This window comes from Calidris pugnax, unplaced genomic scaffold (assembly GCF_001431845.1).
Source record: "Calidris pugnax isolate Ruff unplaced genomic scaffold, ASM143184v1 scaffold69, whole genome shotgun sequence".
In the NCBI taxonomy this organism is placed as follows: domain Eukaryota; kingdom Metazoa; phylum Chordata; class Aves; order Charadriiformes; family Scolopacidae; genus Calidris; species Calidris pugnax.
The window spans coordinates 7,588,271-7,611,836 of record NW_015090859.1 but is presented as its reverse complement, the minus strand read 5'-3'; the positions used below and the strand labels follow the sequence as shown (position 1 = coordinate 7,611,836).

Genomic DNA, 23,566 nt, shown 5'->3' with positions numbered 1-23,566 from the left:
AATAATCCAGCTCTCTTAAAACCTACATCAAACAGAGCTGATAAAAAAAATTTCCTGTCTTGTTCTGCCTACCTAATAGACAGAGACAGGAAATCCTGTTGTCCTGAGTAGCAGATTGAAATTATAGGAAATCATCTTTACATGTAGAGAGATTTACTGTAACTGAATGAAGTGCTATGTTTATTTCATAAACTACAAATGACAGGAATTGACAGCCCTGCTGTGAGGATTTAACATCACACAACAGCAGCTCCCTCCAGAAGCTTCCTATGGCTTGAGGTGACTGTCAATTTGCAGTACCTCATTTTGGCAACCGGATGCCTTCTTTTAACATCTGAAGTGCTGTTCAGTATGTTACTGAATGATTTTCTTTCAGAGGTGTTTACAACATTAAAGTGATTCTCTTCCTTTAAAGAGAGAGTAGATTTCATTACTTGACATAGAAAGAAAAAAGTCTTCCATAGGAAAATTCCTATGTTCACACATCTCATTATCTCCATTGCTGTGGCTCTAGCAAAGAAAATGTTGTATGAGAGAACATCACCCTCTCCTAAGTATCTGTCTGGATCAGAGAACATATGCCCAGTCCACAACCTGTCAGCAGGCACACATGAAAGCAAGGAACAGAATCATGCAACGGTTTAGGTTGGAAGGAACATTAAACATCATCTAGTTCCAACCCCCCTGCCATGGGCAAGGACATATTCCACAGGATAAGGTTGCTCAAAGTCCCATCCAACCTGGTCTTGAACACTTCCAGGGATGGGGCATCCACAACGTCTCTGGGCAACCTGTTCTAGTGTCTCACCATCCTCACAGTAAATAATTTCTTCCTCACATCTAATCTAAACCTACCCTCTATACTAGAGAAAGCCTGTAACGCTTTTCAAGGAAAACAAATTACTAATGTAAGAAGTTATTCTTGTGAAATTAATAACACTTGTATTCTGGGAACTACTCTGATAACTTGTAGAATTCTTGCTTCCACCTATTTTCTCCTTGTGAATTGATAAATGCATATGTTTTAGAAATATAATATAAGCCAGTATTGTCTTATACTATATTTATGTGTTGCTGTGGTTTTCAAAAAGAACGTGGATAGACAAGTAGACATCAGAAGAATGCTTTGGGGTCCCGTGTCCAGTGAATGATGATTATGTGACAATTGTGAAAGAAGATCTAACCTGCTGTCACACCTCATGAAAATAAATATTTGATTTTGTGGCAAGGAATGTTTTTGCTGATGCTCAAGCTTTCCTCATCCAGTGCAAGGAACATTTTGTATTGCCAGAATCCCACTGCTTTGTGCAAAAAGCATTAGGCTCATGATGAAGGGAACTGGGCAATTAGCTTGGTTTTTCTTGGTCTGGATATGTTATCATTCATATAGAGGAAATTGTTTGGATAGCTTTCCAGGTTAAGTTCTCAGGAAGGATTCACCCCTAACTTCTTGGCTGTCACATTTTTTTGAAGTAACTTTCCAGAAAAGTTTCTATGGAGTTAAATTTATTTTTCTCATCTTATCTTGTGCAGTGAAAGTTGCATTTTTGTTGTTATGTTCAGACATGATCAGGAAGAGTCAAATTAGCTAATGAGATACCAAAACCACATCCAACTTTCCTAGTGAAATAAGAATTGATTATGTCCAGTATTTTACTATTTGAGCATCACTATTTAGTAGAAGGCACTCGTTTGAGACTTGGAATTGGTGTGACGTTTCTTATTTCTAGTGGATCATGTTGATTGCAAGTGGATAAAAGATGGTATTGATATATTACTTAGAGAATATATAAGTATAAAAGGAAGAACATAAAGGAAAATGAAATACTACCTTATTACAGTCTCACTTTTCCAGACAGTGGAGTAATGTGTATTTGTTACCTCTATTTCACCCTTTTGCAAAGTGGCAAAACATCCCTTAAGAAAAAAAATTAAAAGGAAATATAGAACTATAGTATCATAGAATAGTTTGGGTTGGAAGGAACCTTTAAAGGTCATCTTAGCTGAACACCTCTGCAGTGAACAGAGACATCTTCAACTAGGTCAGGTTGCTCAGAGCCCCATCCAACCTGACCTTGAATGTTTCCAGGAATGGGGCATCTCCCACGTCTCGGGAAACCTGTTTCAATGTTTCACCACCTTAATTGTAAAAAATTTCTTCCTTTTATCTAGTCTGAATCTACTCTCTTTTAGTTTAAAACCATTACTCCTTGCCATATTGCAACAGACCCTCCTAAAAAGTTTGTCCCCATCTTTCCTGTAGGTAGGGACTGAAAGGTTGCAATAAGGTCTTCCTGGAGCCTTCTTTTCTCCAGGCTGAACAACCCCAACTCTCTCAGCCTGTCTTCATTGCGGAAACGCTCCATCCCTCTGATAGTTTTTGTGGCCCTTCTCTGGACCTGCCCGAGCAGGTCCATGTCTTTCCTGTCCCAAAGACCCCAGAGCTGGATGCAGTACTGCAGGTGGTGTCTCACCAGAGCAAAGTCATCCAGCAGAATCACCTCCCCTGACCTGCTGGTCACACTTATTTTGATGCAGCACAGGAGATGGCTCAAATGGAAAGATAGACTAGTGCTATTTTCAGGGAAAAAAAAGTAGATATAGTGAGTTGATTGTATTTTTTTGCCAATCTGATTATTTAATAAAACCATAACTTTGATAAAGTTCATCTAATCATGAGTTTTTAATACATATCATCAGTATGGAGTCTTAATCTTTAATTGTATTCATTGTAAAGGTCATGGACAGTGTAATTGTGGAAGGTGTGATTGTAAAGAAGGATGGACTGGGAAGAAGTGTGAACATCCACTTTCGTGTCCATTGTCAGTTGAGGAAAGTGCTAAGAAGTGCCAAGGAAATTCTAATTTACCTTGCTCTGGAAGAGGTAAGCACATTTCTGGAAGAATTTTCGTGCTCTTAAAATGTACTTCCATTAAAATAATTTTTACAGATGTCCAGCATTACTAGTACTGGGAAATGCCAACTTTCTTGGTTTACTGTGCATGAATCACACCTGCATAAGTTGTGAGTTATGAGAAGGGAGGAGAAGAATACAAAGGTCACTTATTTTTCCTGTCATCTAGTGGTTTTTATTTTTTTTTACATAACATTTGTTTGGGAGGTTTTCAAGGATGTTTTGAAGATTGCTGCAGTTAAGTCTTTAGAAAAGATAGATTAAAAATATGAACCTGTTCTGTGCTTCTTTGACAAAACTGGCACGAGATTTTCAGCCTCAGTAAAATGTGGCACCATTGTGATAAAACCTGCTGGGATTTACTCTGCCTAAGAACCTGCCCCACTGAGTGCACAGACTTCTAAAATGCAGTTGTTCCTCAGTGCAGTCGTTCCTCAGTGCAGTCTTCAAGTTAGCCACTGGCTTTAAATTTAAAAACATTTCTTTGTGACACTGTAGTCTTTTTGAAAGCTTTGACTAAAAAAACCGTACAATCGAAACCCACATTGCTAGCAAAAAGAAATTTTTCTCAGAAGGAAAAGGACCTGTTAATTTTCATCTGTCACTGTGTGAAATGTGGTTTTCTGTAGAGAGATGAGAGAAAAGTAAATACGAGACAGACTTTTGCTAGAACCAGTAATTGAAGTTGTTATGAGTTCTTCCCACTTAAGTATTTGCTGAGAAAGGTCTAAAGCTGCTCTTGAATTATTGCATTTCACTCTAAATGTCATTTCATTTGCAATTTCTTCTTTCATTAATATTATCTTACATAGTCAAAAATTGTAGGCTGTCCACCCAGGTTAGAAGTGTGATAATTGTATTTTTCTCCCCCTGTAAATGTGTAGCAGCTCATAACTCAGTAAACACAGTATTAGCTGTGTCTTAAAAGGACTATACATTAACATACTGTTGCTTGCTTTTTTCTTAATTAAGCTACAGTTTTCCGGTGAATTAAATCTCCCTTTTGTTGATAAAATTCTCAAAGAATTTTTGTCTACAAGTTACATGGAACACATGAATCTGTACAGAATTAACTGCATTTTATTGTTCATGATTATAAGAATTATAACTAAAAGAAATGAGTGTTGACATTTGGTTTATTTAATTTTATTTTTTAATAGTGGCTCACTCTTCTTCCTGTTCTCATTGCATGCTGAATATCTCTCATATGCTTCACTAGTTTTGTACGTTGAACATTTGGAGTCAAATTTGGTCAAACTGCATTGTGCACCGTGAGTCAAATGACAGATACAAGAATGACTGTCATAAAAACAAGTTTAATTTAAATAAAATTCAGTCTTAAGTTACGGAACATATTCTTTAATTTATATTTTAAATTTTGTAAAGTTTCCTTAAGTATAGTGAGAAGAGTGAGTTTAACAATTTCAATATTAATGTCAATAATTGTATCCCATTGACTTTCTAAAAAAAATATGTAAGTATTAATGCTGGCAATGTTTTTCTGTCAAGATACTTGCAGTGAAATAAGTCCCTTTCAGGTGAATTCATTTGACTGAATGATCTGTTTGTCAACATCTTCAAATAATTCAAACATTCTTACGAGGAGAGGCTGAGGGAGCTGGGGTTGTTCAGTCTGGGGAAGAGGAGACTGAGGGGCGACCTTATCGCTCTGTACAAGTACCTGAAAGGAGGCTGTAGAGAGACGGGGGTCGGTCTCTTCTCCCAAGTTACAGATGTCAGGACAAGGGGCAATGGCTTCAAATTACGCCAGGGGAAGTTCAGGTTAGATATTAGGAAACATTTCTTTACTGAAAGGGTTATCCAGCATTGGAATGGGCTGCCCAGGGACGTGGTGGAGTCACCATCCCTGGAGGTATTTAAGAAACGTGTAGACATGTTTCTTCAGGGCATGCTCTAGTGCCCAAGATTATTGGTTTGTAGCGGGATGCTGAGTGGGTGGGTGATGGTTTTTTTGGTTTGGTGGTTGTTGTGTGTTTAGGTGGTGGGTGGTGTGGTTTTTGTTTTTTTTTGTTTGTTTGTTTGTTTGGTTTTTTTTTTTTTTGTGGTTGGACTCGATGATCTCTGAGGTCCCTTCCAACCACCACAATTCTGCGATTCTGTGATTCTGTGAAAATACAAGTAGTATCTATTGGAACAAAAGGCTTAATTCATAGTGGTTTTCACTGAACTTCCTAAACTTCCAAACAAGAAGAGATCACCAAAGTTTATGAGGAGTGTAAATGGCACAGATGTGGATCTAGGACACAGTATGATAAACAGCTGTTGTAATGAAGGAATAAGAGATATTCCATGAAAACTGTAATTTTAAAATGGAATGTGGTATCTTGTTTTAGTTTCTTAACAAGTTCCTTGTTTTATTTCCTTAACAATTTTGTTAAGGAAATTGGAAGAGAAAAAGAGAAAAGAGATTTTAGTCTAATTGTCTATAATTTACTGGGTACTGTGTTTTTTTACCCTGGACTGCCTGGATTTCCCTTTCTGCCATCGTATTTTGCATTGTGGTCGTGTACCACTCATATTTTGAGAATCTCAGGTTCCCTTAACTTCAGGTTGTGTAACCTCAGCAAGAGAAAAAAAGATACAGGAAAAAAATTAAAAATGAAAGAAAGCTTTTTTAAAGTGAATTGTTCAATATATCAGCAGAGTTGCTGCCAGAAATATATTTCATTATAGTCTAATATTTTGTAGCTGCTTCAGTAGGTGGAGGAGAGAGAAGGCTTTATATTGACATGCTGAGCAGTAATGAATGTCTACATTCATTACTAATGAGCAGTAATGAATGTCTACATTCTCAAACGATGTTATAAAGGCAGAGGAAATAAAAATCCTTTCAGTTTGGCCAGTCAGGCTGTCTTTACCTTCAGTAGTTCCTGTTCTATGTAATGGGAGAGAAGGATCAGATCAAAATTGTGGGAATTCAGATACACAGTTTCTACGTTCATTCCAAAAATTACTTTCCTTACAAAAGCATGTTGAAGATGAGGAGAGATTCTAGGCATCTTTATTCATATAAAGTGAATAATTCCTTCTACACTTTTATTCTTGAGTGGTTTTTTTGACTTGCTGCATGACTTTTCACTATAGATGTAACATTTCCACAGTGAAAGTCTGTACCTTTTAAGAACACACTGTACAACAAGACCAGGGTCAGAGACAAAGGAAAAGATACACTAAAAAATCCTTATGGTAATAAATAAAGAGATAGCATATTGGTGTCAGGATTAAGGGATAAGATTCTCTTTAAAATGCACATCACTCGAGTTTTCCCTTATGGCAAAAAGTAGATTTCAAAACAGTTATAATAAAAGAGCCTTCAGGAAATTAACTGAAAATAAAAAGAGTAGGTTTTGCGAGTACTAGATAAGATCTTTTTTTCAAATCATCTTGTTCTCATCACTTAACCTTAGTGAAGGCAGCCATCCCATGGCAGTGATCCAAAGACAGATACATGACAAATCTTCTTATTGGTAGTGTCTTTTACCATTTTAATCTATTTTCTATAATTGCTTTTATATGGAGAGAATGAAATTCATTTTTTATCTGTGAAATTCCCCCTTAGACTTGTGCTCTAGCATTGGCTTGAGTCAATCTGAAATATGAAGAGTTTCTTTGATTCTGCATTGAAAAAGGTTTCTGTTGTTTTTGCAAACTCTCCTAAATGTCATTTTCAAAATATTGAATTTGTGAGTTCAAAAGTTATATGGAATTTTGAAAGTTTACTGACATAGTTACTTTACAGTGTATGGGGTTTGCGTGGCACGGTAGGGAGGACTACAGGGGTGGCTTCTGTGAGAAGCTGCCAGAACTTCCCCCATGTCAGACAGAGCCAGTACCAGCTGGCTCCAAGACCAACCCACGGCTGGCCAAGGCCGAGCCCATCAGTGACGGTGGTAGTGCCTCTGGGACAACACATTTAAGAAGGGGAAAAAAATGCTGTGCAACAGCAACTGGAGAGAGGCGCGAGAATATATGAAATAGCCCCGCAGACAGCAAGATCAATGAAGAAGGAGGAGGAGCCTCAGCCACCAGAGCAGAGATTCCCCTGCAGCCTGTGGTGAAGACCACAGTGAGACAGACTGTTCCCCTGCAGCCCATGGAGGACCCTATTCTGGAGCAGATGGAAGCTCGAAGGAGGCTGTGACCCTGTGGAGAACCTGAGCTGGATCAAGCTCCTGGCAGGACCTGTGGCCCTGTGGAAGGAGGAGCCCACCCACACTGGAGCTTCTTTGCTGGCAGGACTTGTCACCCTGTCAGAGACCCACACTGGAGTAGTCTGTTCCTGCAGGAAGAATTTGTGAAGAACTGCAAATCCTGAGAAGGCCCCACATTGGAGAAGTTTGTGGAGAACTATCTCCCATGGAAGGGACGCCACACTGGAGCAGGGGAAGAGTGTGAGGACTCCTCCCCCTGAGGAGGAAGGAGCGGCAGAGACAACGTATGATGAACTGGCCACAACCCCCATTCCCCATTCCCCTGTGAGGAAGAAGGCAGAGAAAATCAGGAGGGAAGTTGAGCCCAGGAAGAAGGAAAGCATGGAGTGAAGGTGTTTCAAGATTTAGTTTTTATTTCTCATTACCCTACTCTGACTGGATTGATAAGAAATTAAATTCATTTTCCCCAAATTGAGTCTGTTTTACCCATGATGGTAATTGCTGTGTGATCTCCCTGTCCTTATCTCAACCCACAAGCCTTTTGTTGTATTTCCTCTCTCCCTGTCCCACTGAGGAGGGAGTGACAGAGCAGCTTCAGTGGGCACCTGGTGCCCAGCCAGAGTTAACCCACCACACACAGTAACTTTGCTGTTTCTTCTCTATTTAAAATTTTCAGATGTTGACTGACTTAGTGGAAGAGCTACAATGCTCAATGCATTATTAAAGATTCCTTGTGGTGAAAAGAGACAGTGAATCAATCCCTTGTGTTCAGTGATGGATTCTGTAATGCACATTGCTAGTCTGCAGGCTACCATCTCCTGGAGTCTGGAAACAAAGCTTCAGGATAAGGGTCAATGACGACCCAAAAGAGCAATGCCATTGGTCAGTGGCTACTGTAAATTTCTAATCCTTTTGGGGATATCTTGGCTGCACTGTTGTTTAATACACATTTTATGTTTCTCTGAAACATAGCTCATCAAAGCCTTGGTTAATGCAAGAAATGCTGTAAATTTCTGTTGATACAACACACCATGATACGCAGAAGGAAAGAGAAACACACATGGAATAAATCATATCTGTGTACCAACCAGAGTGGATGGAAACTTGGTTAAAAGATACATGCTAAATAGGAGCCTAAAAGCAGTTGTAACTGTGCAATTCTCTTCTGACCTTTATGAAGTCATACATGACTGATCATAAATATGACAAAATATTCAGCTTGTACATGATTTCTGTACTCCTATAGCTTCATATAAAGCTTTGGATGGGATAATTCAGTATATCTTCAAGATAATAAAATCTGTACAAATGGTAATACAGTAACACCAATCTGATCATGTCTCTTACAGGTAAGCCTCTAAAGATAGGTATAATGCCTTAAAAGTGCAGAATGGCTGCTGGTGGCATGTGCCAGATCATGAGAGCTAGTTCTGGCCTACTACCACTGGAGCCTTATTTACTATAGTTTTACATCCTCATAGTTCTGGTTCTTTTGTTCAAAGAGGAGTTATTAATTAAGGCCCTTGGGGTCCCCCTCTAGTATGATATTGCCAAAACCAGTCAACCAAATAAATATCCTATTTTTATTAGAAAAACATTTTATAGCAAAACATTGTTTCTAAAACCTATTACTTGTTGACTTAGTAAAGGAAGATGATAGCAGAAGTTGCCATTTGAATAATTCACTATACTTTATATATGACAGGATGGCATCAGAGCAGAAAAGTGTAAACACTCCTAAGGTAAAATCTAGGTTACTATCCCTGCTACCAGCTCTTTATTGCAGCCTCTTATTATGCAAATTGTACTGTTTAATTGAAGTGTAAATTACTCTAATGTACATCATCTCTGAATTTGGCCTGCTGTTTTCATTCATTTTGCATGACCCCTGCATTCTGAAGGAGGTCTTAATTAAAGCACTATAGTAGACAGCCTGGCAGCAAGTAATGATATTAGCTGGTGTAACAAGAACAGAACATAAGTGCAAGTCATGCGTCACGTCTCTAGCTTTCACCTCATCAGCTTTGAGACTGAGCTCTGCTACACATCTGTGTGCTTCAAGCAGAGAGGTACTCTTACTATACTAGTACTTTAATGCCAAATGAGCTGGCATAACAGTATTTGTTATATAATTTGGTATACACTTACATGCTGAACTGGCACTCTGAACACCACTTGTAGTCTGTTGAAGTCTAAGAGAAAAAATACAGACAAATAGTTGCATCACACTCCTCCTAGATTTGTCTGTCAATAGTTTAGATCACTGATTTTTAAACTGCTGCTCTGATTCAGGCTCTGTATGAGGCTATCTCTCTCTGTTAATTGAAGCAGGATCCCCTGAAAGCTGCCTTTTGTTAGGAAAGCCAATTTGGAACTGTAGAGAATATTTCACATTTTTCCACTTCCGATTTTTTAAAATTTATTTAACTTATGTAACTTTTTTTTTTTTTTTAAACAAAAAGTGCTCAGGAGATCAACATTTCAATAATTCTCTGTAGACAAAGCTACTTATTTGTCAGTGACCCATCTACAGCAGTCCTGGCTATTGTTTTTGCCTTTTACTGTTGTCTTTTTGGGGATACAGGAAGTAGGGACAGAACAACAGAGGAAGAACTGTAAATCAAGAGAATGTTTCATTTCTGCAGTGAACCCGTACTTGCAGTGCTTATAACTCAGTAATGAATAAAGTGTTCAGGAAGTATTTTGTTCCTGCATAAGTGTTATTTTTTTAATCTGTTCTGGTAGAAGCAGGGTGTGTTGGAAGTTGTCTGTTTCTGAGATGTAGGTGACATTGCAAGAATTAAGTATTTCACAAAATTTGCTGTAATAGAATTTGTTAATGTTCTGAAGTTTCTCACTTGTTTTCAGAGTGAGAATTTTGAGAAGAGGTAAAGAACAGAGGAAAAGTAACATATCTGTTTTAGGATGAGACTTAGGAATTAGGGCTGTGGGATAACAAAGAAATCTTTAAACCATGGCATGGATGGCTGGCAGACTAACAACCATGAATGCCACTTTGCAATGAGAATGACTGAACATGCTCTTTTTAAGGATAGCATTTTTTTATTCAAATACCTTTCATTTTACTCTGACCAGTAAGAAAGGCAGTGTAGGACAAAAAAATTCTGATGTTTAGGTGGATATGCAAGATCCAGGCACAATTATTTTTATATTTATGCAATTATATATGATATATTTACGCAATTATTCATATGCAGTATATTAATATATAATTTAGTATGAGTGTGGCAGGTCCCTGCTACAGACTACCTGATAAAGAAAGGATGTAAATGAAGGCTTCTTTACACAGCTGAAGGAAGCCTCAAGATTGGAGGCCTTACTAATTACAGGCAATTTCAGTCACCTTGATATCTGCTGGAAGATCAGGATAGCTCAGTGCACATAATTAGCAGATTCTTCCAACTCTCAAGCCCCTAGACCTCAAGCCACGGACAGAGGGAATTAGATTCCCCCCATTGTAGGAGAAGATCGGGTTCAAGATCACCTGTGGAACCTGAACACACAGAAGCACACAGAATCACAGAATCACAGAATCTTAGTGGTTGGAAGGGACCTCTGAGATCATCTAGTCCAACCACATAAAAAAAAAAACCCCACAAAAACACAACAAACCCAAAAACACCACCCACCAACTAAACCCCACACCCACAACCCCCCACACAACACCCCACCACAAACCAATAATCTTGGGCACTAGAGCATGCCCTGAAGAGCCATGTCTACACGTTTACACGTTTTTACTGGTTTTAAAGCCAGTATACTTCAGAAAGTGGAAACAATTCCACAGAATAGCTGGAACACATAGCATGACCATAGATCACCTACGGCTGCAAAATTTGAAAAGCAACCAGTTTACTTTGTCCCATGTCAGTCCTTTTCATCATATTAATGGCTATTAAATCATAGCATGTAGGTTCGCCTGTCAGGAAATAACAGCAAAATAAGTGATCCATGCACAGATTAGAGCCAGCCATTTTGTTTCAAAATTTTGAAACCTGGCATGTGTGTTATAGTTTGGCTTTGCATTCTTTCTGCTTAGTGGTCAGAAAAGTGAAGGAGTGTGTTTCCTTGCTTTTTCAATCATTCAGCTCAGCTTTAGCTTTTGTCTCTGAGATCTCCAAGAAAAAAATGAAATATTTTCAATCATTCAGCTCAGCTTTAGCTTTTGTCTCTGAGATCTCCAGGAAAAATGAAATCATTTTGCAAATGCTTTATTGGCAGCTGTTAAGAGACGAAATTCTACGTTGGGCCTCCAGCAGTGAAAAGGAAGATAAAATGTAGCAATATCTTTTTTTTTTTTTTCTCAGCCAATCTGCACAAGCCCACTAGCCAGCAAGCTTGTGTAGTTTTGTTTCTAATGAGTCATACGTCTATTGGAGTGTGTTTGGAGGCATGGGTTTAGGTAGGGTTAATCTGATGGATAAGAATGGGTAGAGTACAATAGGCAGAATTTTGTAAAAAGATTAACTTACTCATTTCACAGCTTGGAGAGGAATGTGTTTTTCTGATGGCTGTAAGCATTAACCACATGCAAGTTCCCTCTTATTCTCTCAGTCAGTGCTTCTGAAATGCTGCTATCTCTGGAGGCATTACAAATTTCCTTTTTTATGTGATATGGTCTTCCTTATTCTCGTTCCCTTGATTTTAAGTCTTCCTCTGGCAGAAAAAGAAGACCTCTTTCATTTGTGAAAGACATCTGTGAAAGAACTTGAAGGCCAGGACTGCCTTCTCTCTGACAGCTAGCTGTCTTCTGCACATAGTCACTTCTGTACCCCCATCTTGCTTCATTGTTCTTAGCTTGTATCTTCCCATTTTCAGTTGATGGGAGTTTCTCTTGCAGTTTTCTAAATGTCATTATTCAGTGATTGTTAGTGTGTCTTTTGATATAGTTGGCCTTTTTTTCAGGCATCCCTGTCTTTTCAAATTGTTTGAGATTAACTTCTTGGTTAGCAGAGCAAGGAACATAATATAGAAAGCAAGCTGAAAAAAAAGGAATTCACAATATATTTACTTATGTCTATATAATATAAAAAACTGAGCATTAATATCATTACCCAGAAAAAGAGTATGTGAGAAATAATAGTTTTGGCATAGTGTTGTGTGTGAATTTGGATTGAACTTTCAGCAGTGCCTGTTCTCTTTGCATTCCAGGGAGATGTATATCTGTAGATGATGCATACGTCTTAGAAGAATTCACTGTATTTTAATAAGATGTAATAGATCACAGTTGTAAGTTATCAGACCAACTTATGCTGTTTACAACCGAGAGAACATGGTTAGTATTCAGAAAGTTCAGGCAAAGCTTTGTATAAGTGGATACTTGCGAGTGCTATGCTTTGCAGCAGGCTGGCAATTTTGGAACATTTCCCTGTAGTGGATTGCTGTAATTATCATAAATGCCATTACCTAATCAAAGAATGGACTGATACTTGTTTGTGCTAGACTTCCTCTGAATCTTTTGTCTCGTCTGTCTCTTTCGTTTGATTGGATAGTGAGCTGCATAGAGACCTGCAATGCATCAACACCTTTGATGGATGGTGTGTGCTTGTGGAGTCTAGAAAGGGGATATATTGTTGTGAATGCTAGATGGAGAAACTGCATACACTTACACAGTATATCCTGATAGTGGAAGGTTTGTGGAAAAATGTCTTTTGTTTCTGCCGGAGAATGCTTGACAAACTTTAAATATATTTGTGTTTTGATATACGGAAATCATTTGTAAGGAGGTAGAATGTAAGTTATTCGTTCCAGTCAGAAAAGTTATAATGAATTAAAATTAACAATAATTTAAAAAGTAGATTAGATTTTTGCTGCTGCAAGTTGTCATCCTATTTTGGTTCACTTCAAAAACGATGTCTGACCTAAAGTCAGGATTTATCAACGTCTTGAGTACTTTCAGAGATATGAGAATGATTCACACTGCCAAAAAAAATTATTCATTGAAATGTGCAAGGGTAATTGTATGAAGGAGTATTTATGTAATGCATACAACACAAGAAATAGTTGCAAGTTCACTTTGTGGAAGCATAACAGCTATTCAAAACGAAAGTACCTTTAAGTACCTTCTCTCATAACTTCAGTATATCAAGTATTTGCAGTTTGATGACAGCAATAGGAGACATTCCAAAAGAATCTCTGCTAGGAGAAAAAGAAGCAACTGAGGTGTGTGTACTTGTTTGTGTGTGGGAGCTGATTGGATTTCACAGCTTGTTGACTAGAACAAATAGCTGATATAATGTCATGAAGTTGTACATTGCAGCAAAAAAAGTAAGATGAAGGCCTGTATTATCTAAATTTTTTACTCATCCTCATAACAAATGTATATATATTGAAACATTACTGCATGAGTCAGCTGCATTTGGAAATGCAGAACAGACTGGTGTATGCCCAACAGAGCGTTTTTGTTTACCTGTGCAGCTGCCTACAAGGGGAAAAAACAAAGTCAAGTCATCATGTTAAATATATGCTATCTACTGTAAACATGGTAGAATATTCTGGGTGAGGTTCATCTTTTGAAGTTATCTAGACATCAAAATTTGAGATAATTCAGCCTTTTTTTTTTTTCTGAGTGGAATGATAGTACCTCTAAATCAGAGGCAATCTGCCCATTTCTTCTATATTTCTGTGTTACTATAAAATGAATTGTCATTGTTGATACTTTTCTGCGCTGTCCTTAAAGATAATGACTATTGGGCTAATCTTTAGGTGCCTGCATTTGGGTTGTATGCATCCCATCAGTTTATGAAATTATTTACCCCAGCTGTAATGTTTTACTACAGTACAAATGCAATGAATAGAAGTTTGAGTGGGCTGGAGCAAAGAACCTCTGCTGTTGAGTCCTTTTCCTGAATATCTTCTTGTGTGGGCTGGAGCAAAGAACCTCTGCTGTTGATATCCAGATAAGAGTCCTTTTTCTGAATATCTTCTTGCAGCTTCCGGAGTGTTTTGAGCTACCTCAGACTAGTAAATTGAATAGTGCTATGGATCATCCCCAGGCACTGCAGCTTGCTTGCCTGTCATGTCAGATTGTTAGAACACTGGCCCACTTTTGCCTTGCGCCAGTGTTTTTCTCAAACAATACTTGCTTATGGTTCAGGAATTAGCATGGGCTAGTAACTGGTCCCAGTGGGCAGTCTGGATGAGGCCACTTTCACGAAAGACAGCTTGGTAGTACGGAGGCCAGTTCTTCTGTGCCAACTGGCCTCAGTGCCAAGGAACAGTCCCAATTCCATCTAATTGACTAGTAAAGGGACGTTGATCAAATAATGTACTGTTGTTACAGTAATGAAGATTGACCTTTCTGCACTGTGGTTGGTGTTGTATCTACGTAGCCCACAGGAAACGCTGAAAGAAAAGAGTTTCTAGCACCACCTTGCCAAGGAACTATTGCCTACTCTGAAGCTGTTACCTGCTCTCTGCCTTCTCCAAGACAGCAGCTCGTGTAAAATAAATGAATCGGTGTTGTCCCAAAATTGATTTTGCATAGTGTGACAGCAGATTAAGAGATTTCCAGGCTGAATGGGCAGCTTGATTTCTTCCTTTTGTGCTTCTACTATGAAAATACCTTAAAGGCCCTGACAATTCAAATGGAAACAATTTTTTAAGTTGAAAACTGTTAAGAATTGAAAGGATTCATATTTTTGGTGAATACCACGATGCATTGTTTTCCAGAACTTGTTTTTTTTTTTTTTGGAAAGGAAACCTGGACTTCATGGCATAACTTTAGAAGTCCAACTTTCCATGGTAAAAAAATGACATCCCACCCTCTTTCTTAATTGGATTTAGACCTCATCAAGTTCTAGCCTCACAATGCATACTTGTCTTATCTATTTCATCGTTTCTTCTTTGATGAGTTCATTATTTCTCTTCAATTATTTTGCCATATTATGCTGAAGATGCAGAATGTGTTACTCCCATGGTAAATGTAGATCAGTATAGAGTATTTGAAGTATATAGGCGCAAAGATTAAAAGCTTATTTAAGTTCTGTAAGAGAGAAAACTATTAAAAAGCTAAACAAATTTTATGTTTCTGACAGGTAAAAATGATCTTGCATGTTTATACCAGTAGTTATGTTCTGCTTTAGTTGAATTCTAAACTGTTGTTTGCCAACTTTGGATGAAGCACTGATTGATACTTTAGAGATGCAGGTATTTTTAAGAGTCAGAATGCTATAAAGGTAATTTATTAAGTCAGTGAATCTCATTTTCAAAGTATGTAGGCTTTCCTATAATGAACAACAGTCTATATATATTTTTTTCTTTAGCAGAGTAACTTCAAGAAGTTAATACATTTAGCAAATGCTGAAATTCAATCAATGTGATCTTGATATTTACACTGAGCTTTTATTGTACCACTTTTTGAGGTTGCTTATTTGGTGTGAAGGTGTATAGTCATCAATGACACAATTTATAAGGGACTAAAACAGAGTATTTTGCAAAAACATCTAACATTTGATTAAATTTTTTTCTGTGGAAACTATAAAGGAATTATGAGTGGCTGTTAAGTAAGAATGTCTTTTAAAAAGATATGCTTTAGAAAATTAGTTCTTTAGTGTTTTAAAGGTCTATCAAACACCTATGGATAAAAATGAGCAACATTTTTTTATGTGGATAGTGCTTTAAAGTATTTTGTTCCTATTGATTGCATAAACAGTTGCATCCTTGCTTTCCACAGGAAACTGAAATGATATCTTAACCTCCATGACAGAGAGGGATGTGGAATTGTTTCCCTACTTTTAAGTACTTCTAGAGAGATTTGTGTGTTATGAGAACTGAACACAGACTGGACGAAATTTTTTAACTGGAAGCAAGGAACTTGTGGAGCAGTGAGATTGGGGGGAAGTACATAGACTTTGGTCTCTCATTGAGAGTTTTTGCAGTTATCAGTGGAAAGTTTGCAACTAAGAATCTAAATACTTTCTGAAACCTTTGTTAGATAGAAGTATAAATATTGATATTAAACCTTGGGAAATATTTCTAAGGTAAAATTGTTTTCTACGATTTTATTTTGAGAAAACTGGTGCAATGTTCAATGGCAGTTCAAAGTCAGGAGAAGTGAGGCTGAAAGCCAGTCTTCATACTGAGAAATTCCTAACAAAATCTTCTTCCAAGTCAAAATCTTTGTCCCAGAAGTTGTGGATCTCTTTCTGAGATAGCGTTTCACAAAGAGGAAATAGAAATTGCTGTAATATATAATGTCATTTTTGTTTCCTGAATACCATTAATGCATTTCTTTTACAGGAACTAGTGTTTTTCTAAGTAATAGGCCCACAGGTTCAAATGTTCTGCCCTTTCCTTGCCATCTGCATTTGTCCAGTGCTCAAAATACTTTCAGCAGACAGTTTTGTCAGTTCTGTTAGGAAAATTATTTTATGGCACACTTGAAGTCTGATATTTGCCTTTGTCTGTGTTCTCTTTAGTTTGTCATCTAAATCACACTTCAGAAAGCCAATATAGCAAGACATGACCTAAAAAAACTAAGTACTTCTGATGAAATCATAATTTCTGAGAAATTTACTGGAATTTCAGCTCTCCAGTTCCAAAATTGAAAGCTTAGTTTTGGGTAAAATCAAACAAAACAACTATCTTACAATTACAGATATTCTCAGAAAGACAGATAAATACCAGATCCAAGAAAATGATGTAATAAAAATATTAATTCTTCTTAGTCTGCTCTTTTAAAGAGGAAGCAGAGAAAGACAGACAAATGAGATACTAAACATAAATGGTTTTATTTTAAGCTTTGGTGGGTTTGATTGTTTGTGGGGGTTTTATTTGTGTTTGTTTTTTTTTTTTCTCATCAGTCATAGTCATGGTTTTACATCCCAAGTATCTGAAGACATACTGTTCCTTATTTTTTATAAAGTGCAGTATGTACCCCCTTTTGTTCTCATATTAATACTATAATAAATAATTATTATCTCTTACTCATTATAAATCAGTCATTGCATAAATACCTGTTTCAAAATGACACTGCTTAAACAAGGAATGCTTTTGGAACGTTGTAAGACAGAGAACTGAACATGAACCTCTGTGCTTCTAGTGTGGCCCCTTTCTCTACCAGTTTAGTCATGAATCTTTTAACGCCTCTTCTGCCTCCTTTATGCAGACCAACTGTGGAATTGTGTATTTAGAGTTAATTTATACTGTTGTTTACTTGCTACATATGTCTTTCTTCTCATTGTGAAAGGTGCTCCCTTTTTAACTATGCCAGTACTGTGTATGTTTATAAGGCTGTGGAATATACACACACACAAAAAATCCTTCTTTCTAAGTGGGTCACAAGCCCAGCCTGTTATTTCCTACTAGGGCCCTGTTTCTAAACATAAGGCAACGATTGAGAATAGACATTGAAGAGAAACCTGGAACATAACACCTCATTTCAAATTTAGAGATTTCTCTTCTTAAATTATCTTTGGACTCATTTGTAGTGCATGAAAGTGGCAACCTTACTACACCTACCAACTTAGGAACAGTGCTACTTACTGTTAGTGCCAGTAGATGGCATTCTTTATATTAACTAAATAACTAACAGTTTGAAACTTTTTTTGTCTTTTTTTCTTCTTTTTTTTTTTTGTAGGGGGTGGGGGGAATGATAGATGTTTGCTTTTCAGAGTATGCGTGGAAGTCATACATACCTGCTATTTTGAAATATTTTGTCAAAATTCCTTATTTCAGTTCCACAAAGCAATCTTACTTTTTTCAAAATGAAACAGTCATTTTAGATTCATGTAATGCCACAATCCAACTGATGTAGTAATTTTTACTTTTAGTTTGGGATGAGGAAGAGGAAAGGATTTTTGTTTTCCTCTTTTTGGAAGATAAAATAATTAATGGAGAGCTTAGAGTTTAATATTGCTGCTTTTATTAAAGGAAACTTCTTTAAGAGATATTTCTTCTGCCCTATTACTTATTGTCATCAACATCTGACTATAGACCTGACCAATTTTTTTCTGTAGCAGATCTGTAATGACCAGTGGCAGAGCTTGGGGAATAACCCAGTAACCTGATCCCAGTTGTAATTTATAAATCACTAAAGTTTTTTCTTTTTTTTTCTTCTTTTTCCGCTTTGAATGCTTAGTCCAAAGCCCACTAAAGTTAACAAGGAGATATGTATTGGCAACAGAACATTTTTAACCTATTTCAATTGATACTGAAATGAGAGGGCAGTTCACAAAGTAAGATATCTTGATGGAAGATAACCAGAGGATTTTTAGTGCATTAGTCATATTGGAATCCATGACCTTTGCAATGATAAATGAGCAACAGAAGTGTAGAAGATATTTCAAGATCCACTGCATTTTAAAATGTATTGCATATTCCACTGCATAACCCAGATATTGATCATTGTGGCTTTTGTGTGTGCTGAATGTTTATTTCATGGGCACCAACCAGTAGGTAGGAGCTGGACACCCCAAGTGTGTGTGCAGTAGAAGACTGAAGCTCCCAGCTGGGATAATGGAATACTGTACATTTGGTTCAATTTGCTATCACATGCAAACTGAGTCCATCACTTTCTGCCTGTACCCAAATGTGAGGAGCAGCCTTTCAGATTCTGTACAAAGGAGCCTCCTCTAGTTGGAGGAGGTACTGCCAAATGTGGAACACTCCAGATGCAAGGTATTGGCGATGATAAATATATGTCTACTATGTAATGGATTCATATCAGCCATGGCTTAGTTTCTAAACCTAGCCTTTGAATGGCAGTGATTTTCAGTCCCTTATAGTGTACAGTGGTGGCAAACTGAAGAATTGAGTTGAAAGACCCTCTGTCCCAGTAGGTCAACTGACCTACATAGGCTTACACTCTGTAGCATTGAAGAAATAACATATACTTTTACCTCACTGCACATTTTTTTCTTACTGGGAAAAAAACCTCTTACCCCCAGGGCCGTCAGAAATCTTGTATGGAGTGACCTGGGTGCAGTGTCACTGGACACAGTGGTGATTCTTGTCACGGTACTGTAGTTAGAGGACCAAGTTCAGAGCCAGGGAAGAACAAATGTGTTTTAATTATGTTTATGATTATGGACAAAACACCTGTGGAAGGGATATTCAGGTCATTAGTAATGCTTTGCTACCCAGAGGTTATTCCATTGGAAATGTCCTTCACAAATGCATCTTAAGGAAGATGCTACCGTAATGCTTTGCTACCCAGAGGTTATTCCATTTACCCAGTCTTCATTGGAAATGTCCTCCACAAATGCATCTTAAGGAAGATGCTACCACATGATTTTGCCCTAGATAATACCTTGCTACACAAGAAACTATATTAATTTTATGTAGCTTGAGGAGTCACATATTTATCTCCCACTGCACAGAGGTTCAGATTTTTATGCAGAAGACACACTGGAGCTTATTTGAAGAACAGCTCAAAGTGTCTCCCACGCTTTAATGTTTCATATAAGCTTTAAGTGGACTCTGAAAGTAAAAGGAATTAATAGAAACCAGAAATATCACAAATATACTCAGACTTATGTTTTTGTGTATGTAATGGTATACTGGAATTCCGTTTGCTACTTATATGTTAGATTAAACTAGATGTGCACTTTGATCTTTATTGTGATTAGTAAATTTAATTTAGCAATCATTAATCCATGACTTTATCAAAAAGCACAGGCTATTAAACTGTTTGATCATTATTGAAATTATAATTAAGTTGAGCTGGCATGCACACATTATAAACTCTGGATCTTTTCATTCAAATTTTTACTTCTAGTTACATTTTTTGGGCTTGTACCCGAATGAGTAATAGTTCTGTTTTACTAGTGCCAGCATGTTTTAAATACTTAAAAGCTGTTACCATAACCAAGAAATATGCTAATCTTTTTTCACTCGTCTGGATGTAGAAAGAATGGGGCAGTTAGTTTGAACAGCCTGAACTTTATTTTGTATTATCTACCTTTTTATTTCATATCATAGATTCAAAGAGATTTCTAGAAATGCCCCTGTGACCTTTGCCACTGATCCATTAGCAATATGAACGTGATGCACCATTGATTATCATCTAATATAGATATTTGTAAGAAATAATCAACTCAGAGGCCTCTTGCTCTTATATATATGATGTATTGAATTTTATTACTGGCATCTTACACTCATTAGTCATAGGTGACTGATTTTTGACTGGAGGTATCACAGTAATGTTATGGTCAAGAATGTATTTGTCCAGTTTTTGTGAGGATACGGATGAATAGTAATTGAATAATAAACATCCAATGATTACTTTATAAGCATTTCAAGTAATTAACATAGCCAAAAAGAAAAGGGTAATGATAAATAGAGGTAAATCATAAGAAGTGTAAATATGGCTTTACAATTACTAAACCTTAACAGTTCTTTATGTGGCAAAGGCAACAAAGCAAAAGACATGGAAAAAAAAAAGCTCTGAAGAGACAGAAGGAAGGGCATTATGAATATAAATATAAATGTATTCATTATCATTAGTACACGTTTTCCTGAGGTCTGAAATGAGGTGCATAATGATGAGCAGTTGTGCCTAAATCAAAGAAAGATGTGCAAGAATCTGTCACTTGTAGAATTATCTAGCATGCAAAACTTCAGACCTTAATTACAGTTCCACTCTTGGGTCACCTCAGTGAATATATTAACAGTAGGTCATAGGAATTTCAGAGAAAACTTTTCATTCCTGATGTTGAGCATAGTGAGGCTTGTGAGCATCTTGAAGAGATAACAGTCTTTTGGGTAGGAAGCTTGCACTTCTGTAAGTTTGCAAGTTCTATCGGTTTCTATTGAGATCAGATGATGATGACAAACAAAAGGTGATCTAATAAGTGATACTCTATAAAATGAGTCAAGTGGTCTACCATTTCTCCCATTTGGGAGAGTGGTAAGTACAGACAAAAGTTTTTCTTACTTCTGTGTTTAACTTTTAAATTCTTAAGATTAGAGTTTATTTTCTTTGTAGCAAACAGATATGAAGCTTGATGTGGTGGGTTTGGGTCAGCTAGACTTAGCTGCAATACAAAGAGGACATGCAAACGTAGCCAGTGGTAAGTAATATCTAAATTAAATCTGAGGCTGGTTTAGGTGTAAATGATAACTTACACTAAATGATCTTATAAATAGTGCTTACTGATATGGAATTGCATATTGACTGTTATTTTGTCATATGACAAGTATAGCTGTATTTCTGAAGAGCTCTTTCTGAGGTGGTAAATGTAATTCTTTCTCAATGGGAATGAATCATATCATCACAAACTCGATATTGTGACATTTTCAAGTTTTATTCCATCTTATCCTTGTGGCTTAGTGTTACACTCCTCAGAGTGTTAGGTGTTGACTGAACTGAATCAACAAGGTGACATAATCTTGTCTAGATTAATTTAAAAGGATTGTGGAGCAATAGGTCCTTTAGATAATGGAGTGCAATAATGATTTGTTCTACTTAAAAACTTGTTAAAAAAAATATTCTCTCCTCACAGAGGAGATTTTTTGACAGCTGTCTCTTATGACCTAAAAAAAAGGCTATTCTACCTTTTATTACAGCAAGTTTTCCTTGGGGATTAACATGCTTAGATTTGCAATTGGGGACCATTTAACCATAGTTAAGGTGAGTGATTATAGGCACCATAATTTTTGAACATTCAAATTTAAAACTTAATTTTCTTTTATCTTGCTTGTGCCTCTTTAACAATTCATATCTGTGAACAGCCAAGTAACATTTACTTGCACAGGCACTCACAGAAAGTACATCTCAAGTTTAGAAGCTTAAAGCTTTGCACTCTAATTGCTACACTTCTTTATTTTAAACTTAGGGCTTGGCTCAGCAGACTAGTGGATTTTTTCAGTCTCCTTCCAGAGGCAAGTAAATAAGCCAGTCAGCAACCTGATTATGATCTTTACATGGAATTATTTTATGTCAGTAAGGATTGCGCGGTGCTAAAGGCAACGCACTCTGTATATTTCACAGAGAGCATGTTATGGTTTCTAAACCCCTTTGTCAGAATCCAAAATACCTTGCACCTCATGCAGAAAACTTTGCAAGACTGTCATTTCAGCATAGTTAACACCCTTGAATTCTTCTGTGTATTTTCTATAGTTTTAGATGTAGGAGGCCTTCAGGGGGTTCTTCATTTGCTGAAATAAATACTTGTGGGGAGATAATTGAATCTACATTTCTTCAAGAAGTTTTTGTGGAATTACCATAGTAATGATATATTTCTATAATATGATTTGCCTATTAATGGCAGAAATGTTTCAGTGTAAGGCACTGTCACAGCAGAGCAGACATCCACTGCAATGGAGCAAGGAAAAAGTGTGAGGAGGAAGGAGCAGCAGAGAGGAGCTGTTATGGGCTGACCAGACCTTCCAGCTCCTCACCCCCCTGTCCCACTCCTGGCAGGGGAGGAGAGGAGTCAGGAGTGGAGTATTGAAGGTGAACATAAGAAAGGGGTAGGAGAGGTGTAGTTTTAATGTTTGTCTTTTTGTTTCCCAGTACCCAAATTAGTGAGGAGATGTCTATTTAGTATTTAGTATTTAGTATTAGACATTAAATATTTATCCATAATTAAATATTAATATTATCATTTAAATTCGTTTTCTCCAAGTTGGGACTGGTTTGCCCACTGAATTTAACTTTGAAAAGACAGTTCACAAGTCTGATGTTTAGATTCCATACAGACATGTATTGAGGTCATTAGTTTCTTTTTGATTTAAGAACAAAGCTGCATCTTCAAGAAAGACCTATGACCCTGAATTGGAAGGTGAACACTGATGATTAAACGCCTTCATTACTATAACCATTTGCCATATAAATACCCAACAAGTCATTGAAACTGTCTCTCACAAGAACTTGAAAAATAAACAAGCATGGATTCTGGGGCTGGCACACTTGGAAAGAGGAAAAATGTTTTCCTGTTCCCACCAAAGGGAACAGGAAACCGTTGCACTGTACTTGGTTTTGAGTATTGGTATGTTTTAAACAAAGTCAAGTAGTACTGAGTTTGGAATTTCTTTACAATTGATGCTAAAAAGCTAGCAGGATAGGAAAGACTGGTAGATAAGAAATTATTAAGGCCAACATCTCTTAACAATTGTAAAAGATGATGCTGTACCAAGCATAGATATATAAATGTCTATAAACTTACGCAATCAGAAAAAAATATTAGTGACTAGGAAGACTCTTTTCAATTCTTTCCCCTCTTCTTTTTTCTATTTTATATTATTTTAAAAAACAGTACTTAGAGGTATATAGTCCCTTTGTTCATCTTTTCCATCTTAACCTGCAATAACAGAATTTGATAAAACTTGTATCCTAGAAAAAAGTATCAAAGCAGAGGCTAAGACTGGCTTTACTGTTTTCACAGGTAACAACAGATCTCTTAAGAATGAGCGATGACTTATGAACAGAGAAAAGTTGAACAATTGAGACTTAAAATATTGTGTCTCTCTTATTTTTTTTTTTTATTCTCTCCTCCCCCCTCCGCCGCCCCCCCCT

General features: G+C 37.0%; 1 protein-coding gene across 1 annotated transcript in view; it reads left to right on the top strand.

The window, feature by feature from the left end:
- ITGBL1 (integrin beta like 1) overlaps positions 1 to 23,566 on the top strand; it is a 158,674-nt gene that overhangs the window by 89,339 nt on the left and 45,769 nt on the right. Inside the window, exon 7 of the mRNA XM_014944152.1 lies at positions 2,738 to 2,884. Within this exon, the coding sequence (XP_014799638.1) occupies positions 2,738 to 2,884 (147 nt within the window). The remainder of the gene's footprint in view (positions 1 to 2,737; positions 2,885 to 23,566) is intronic.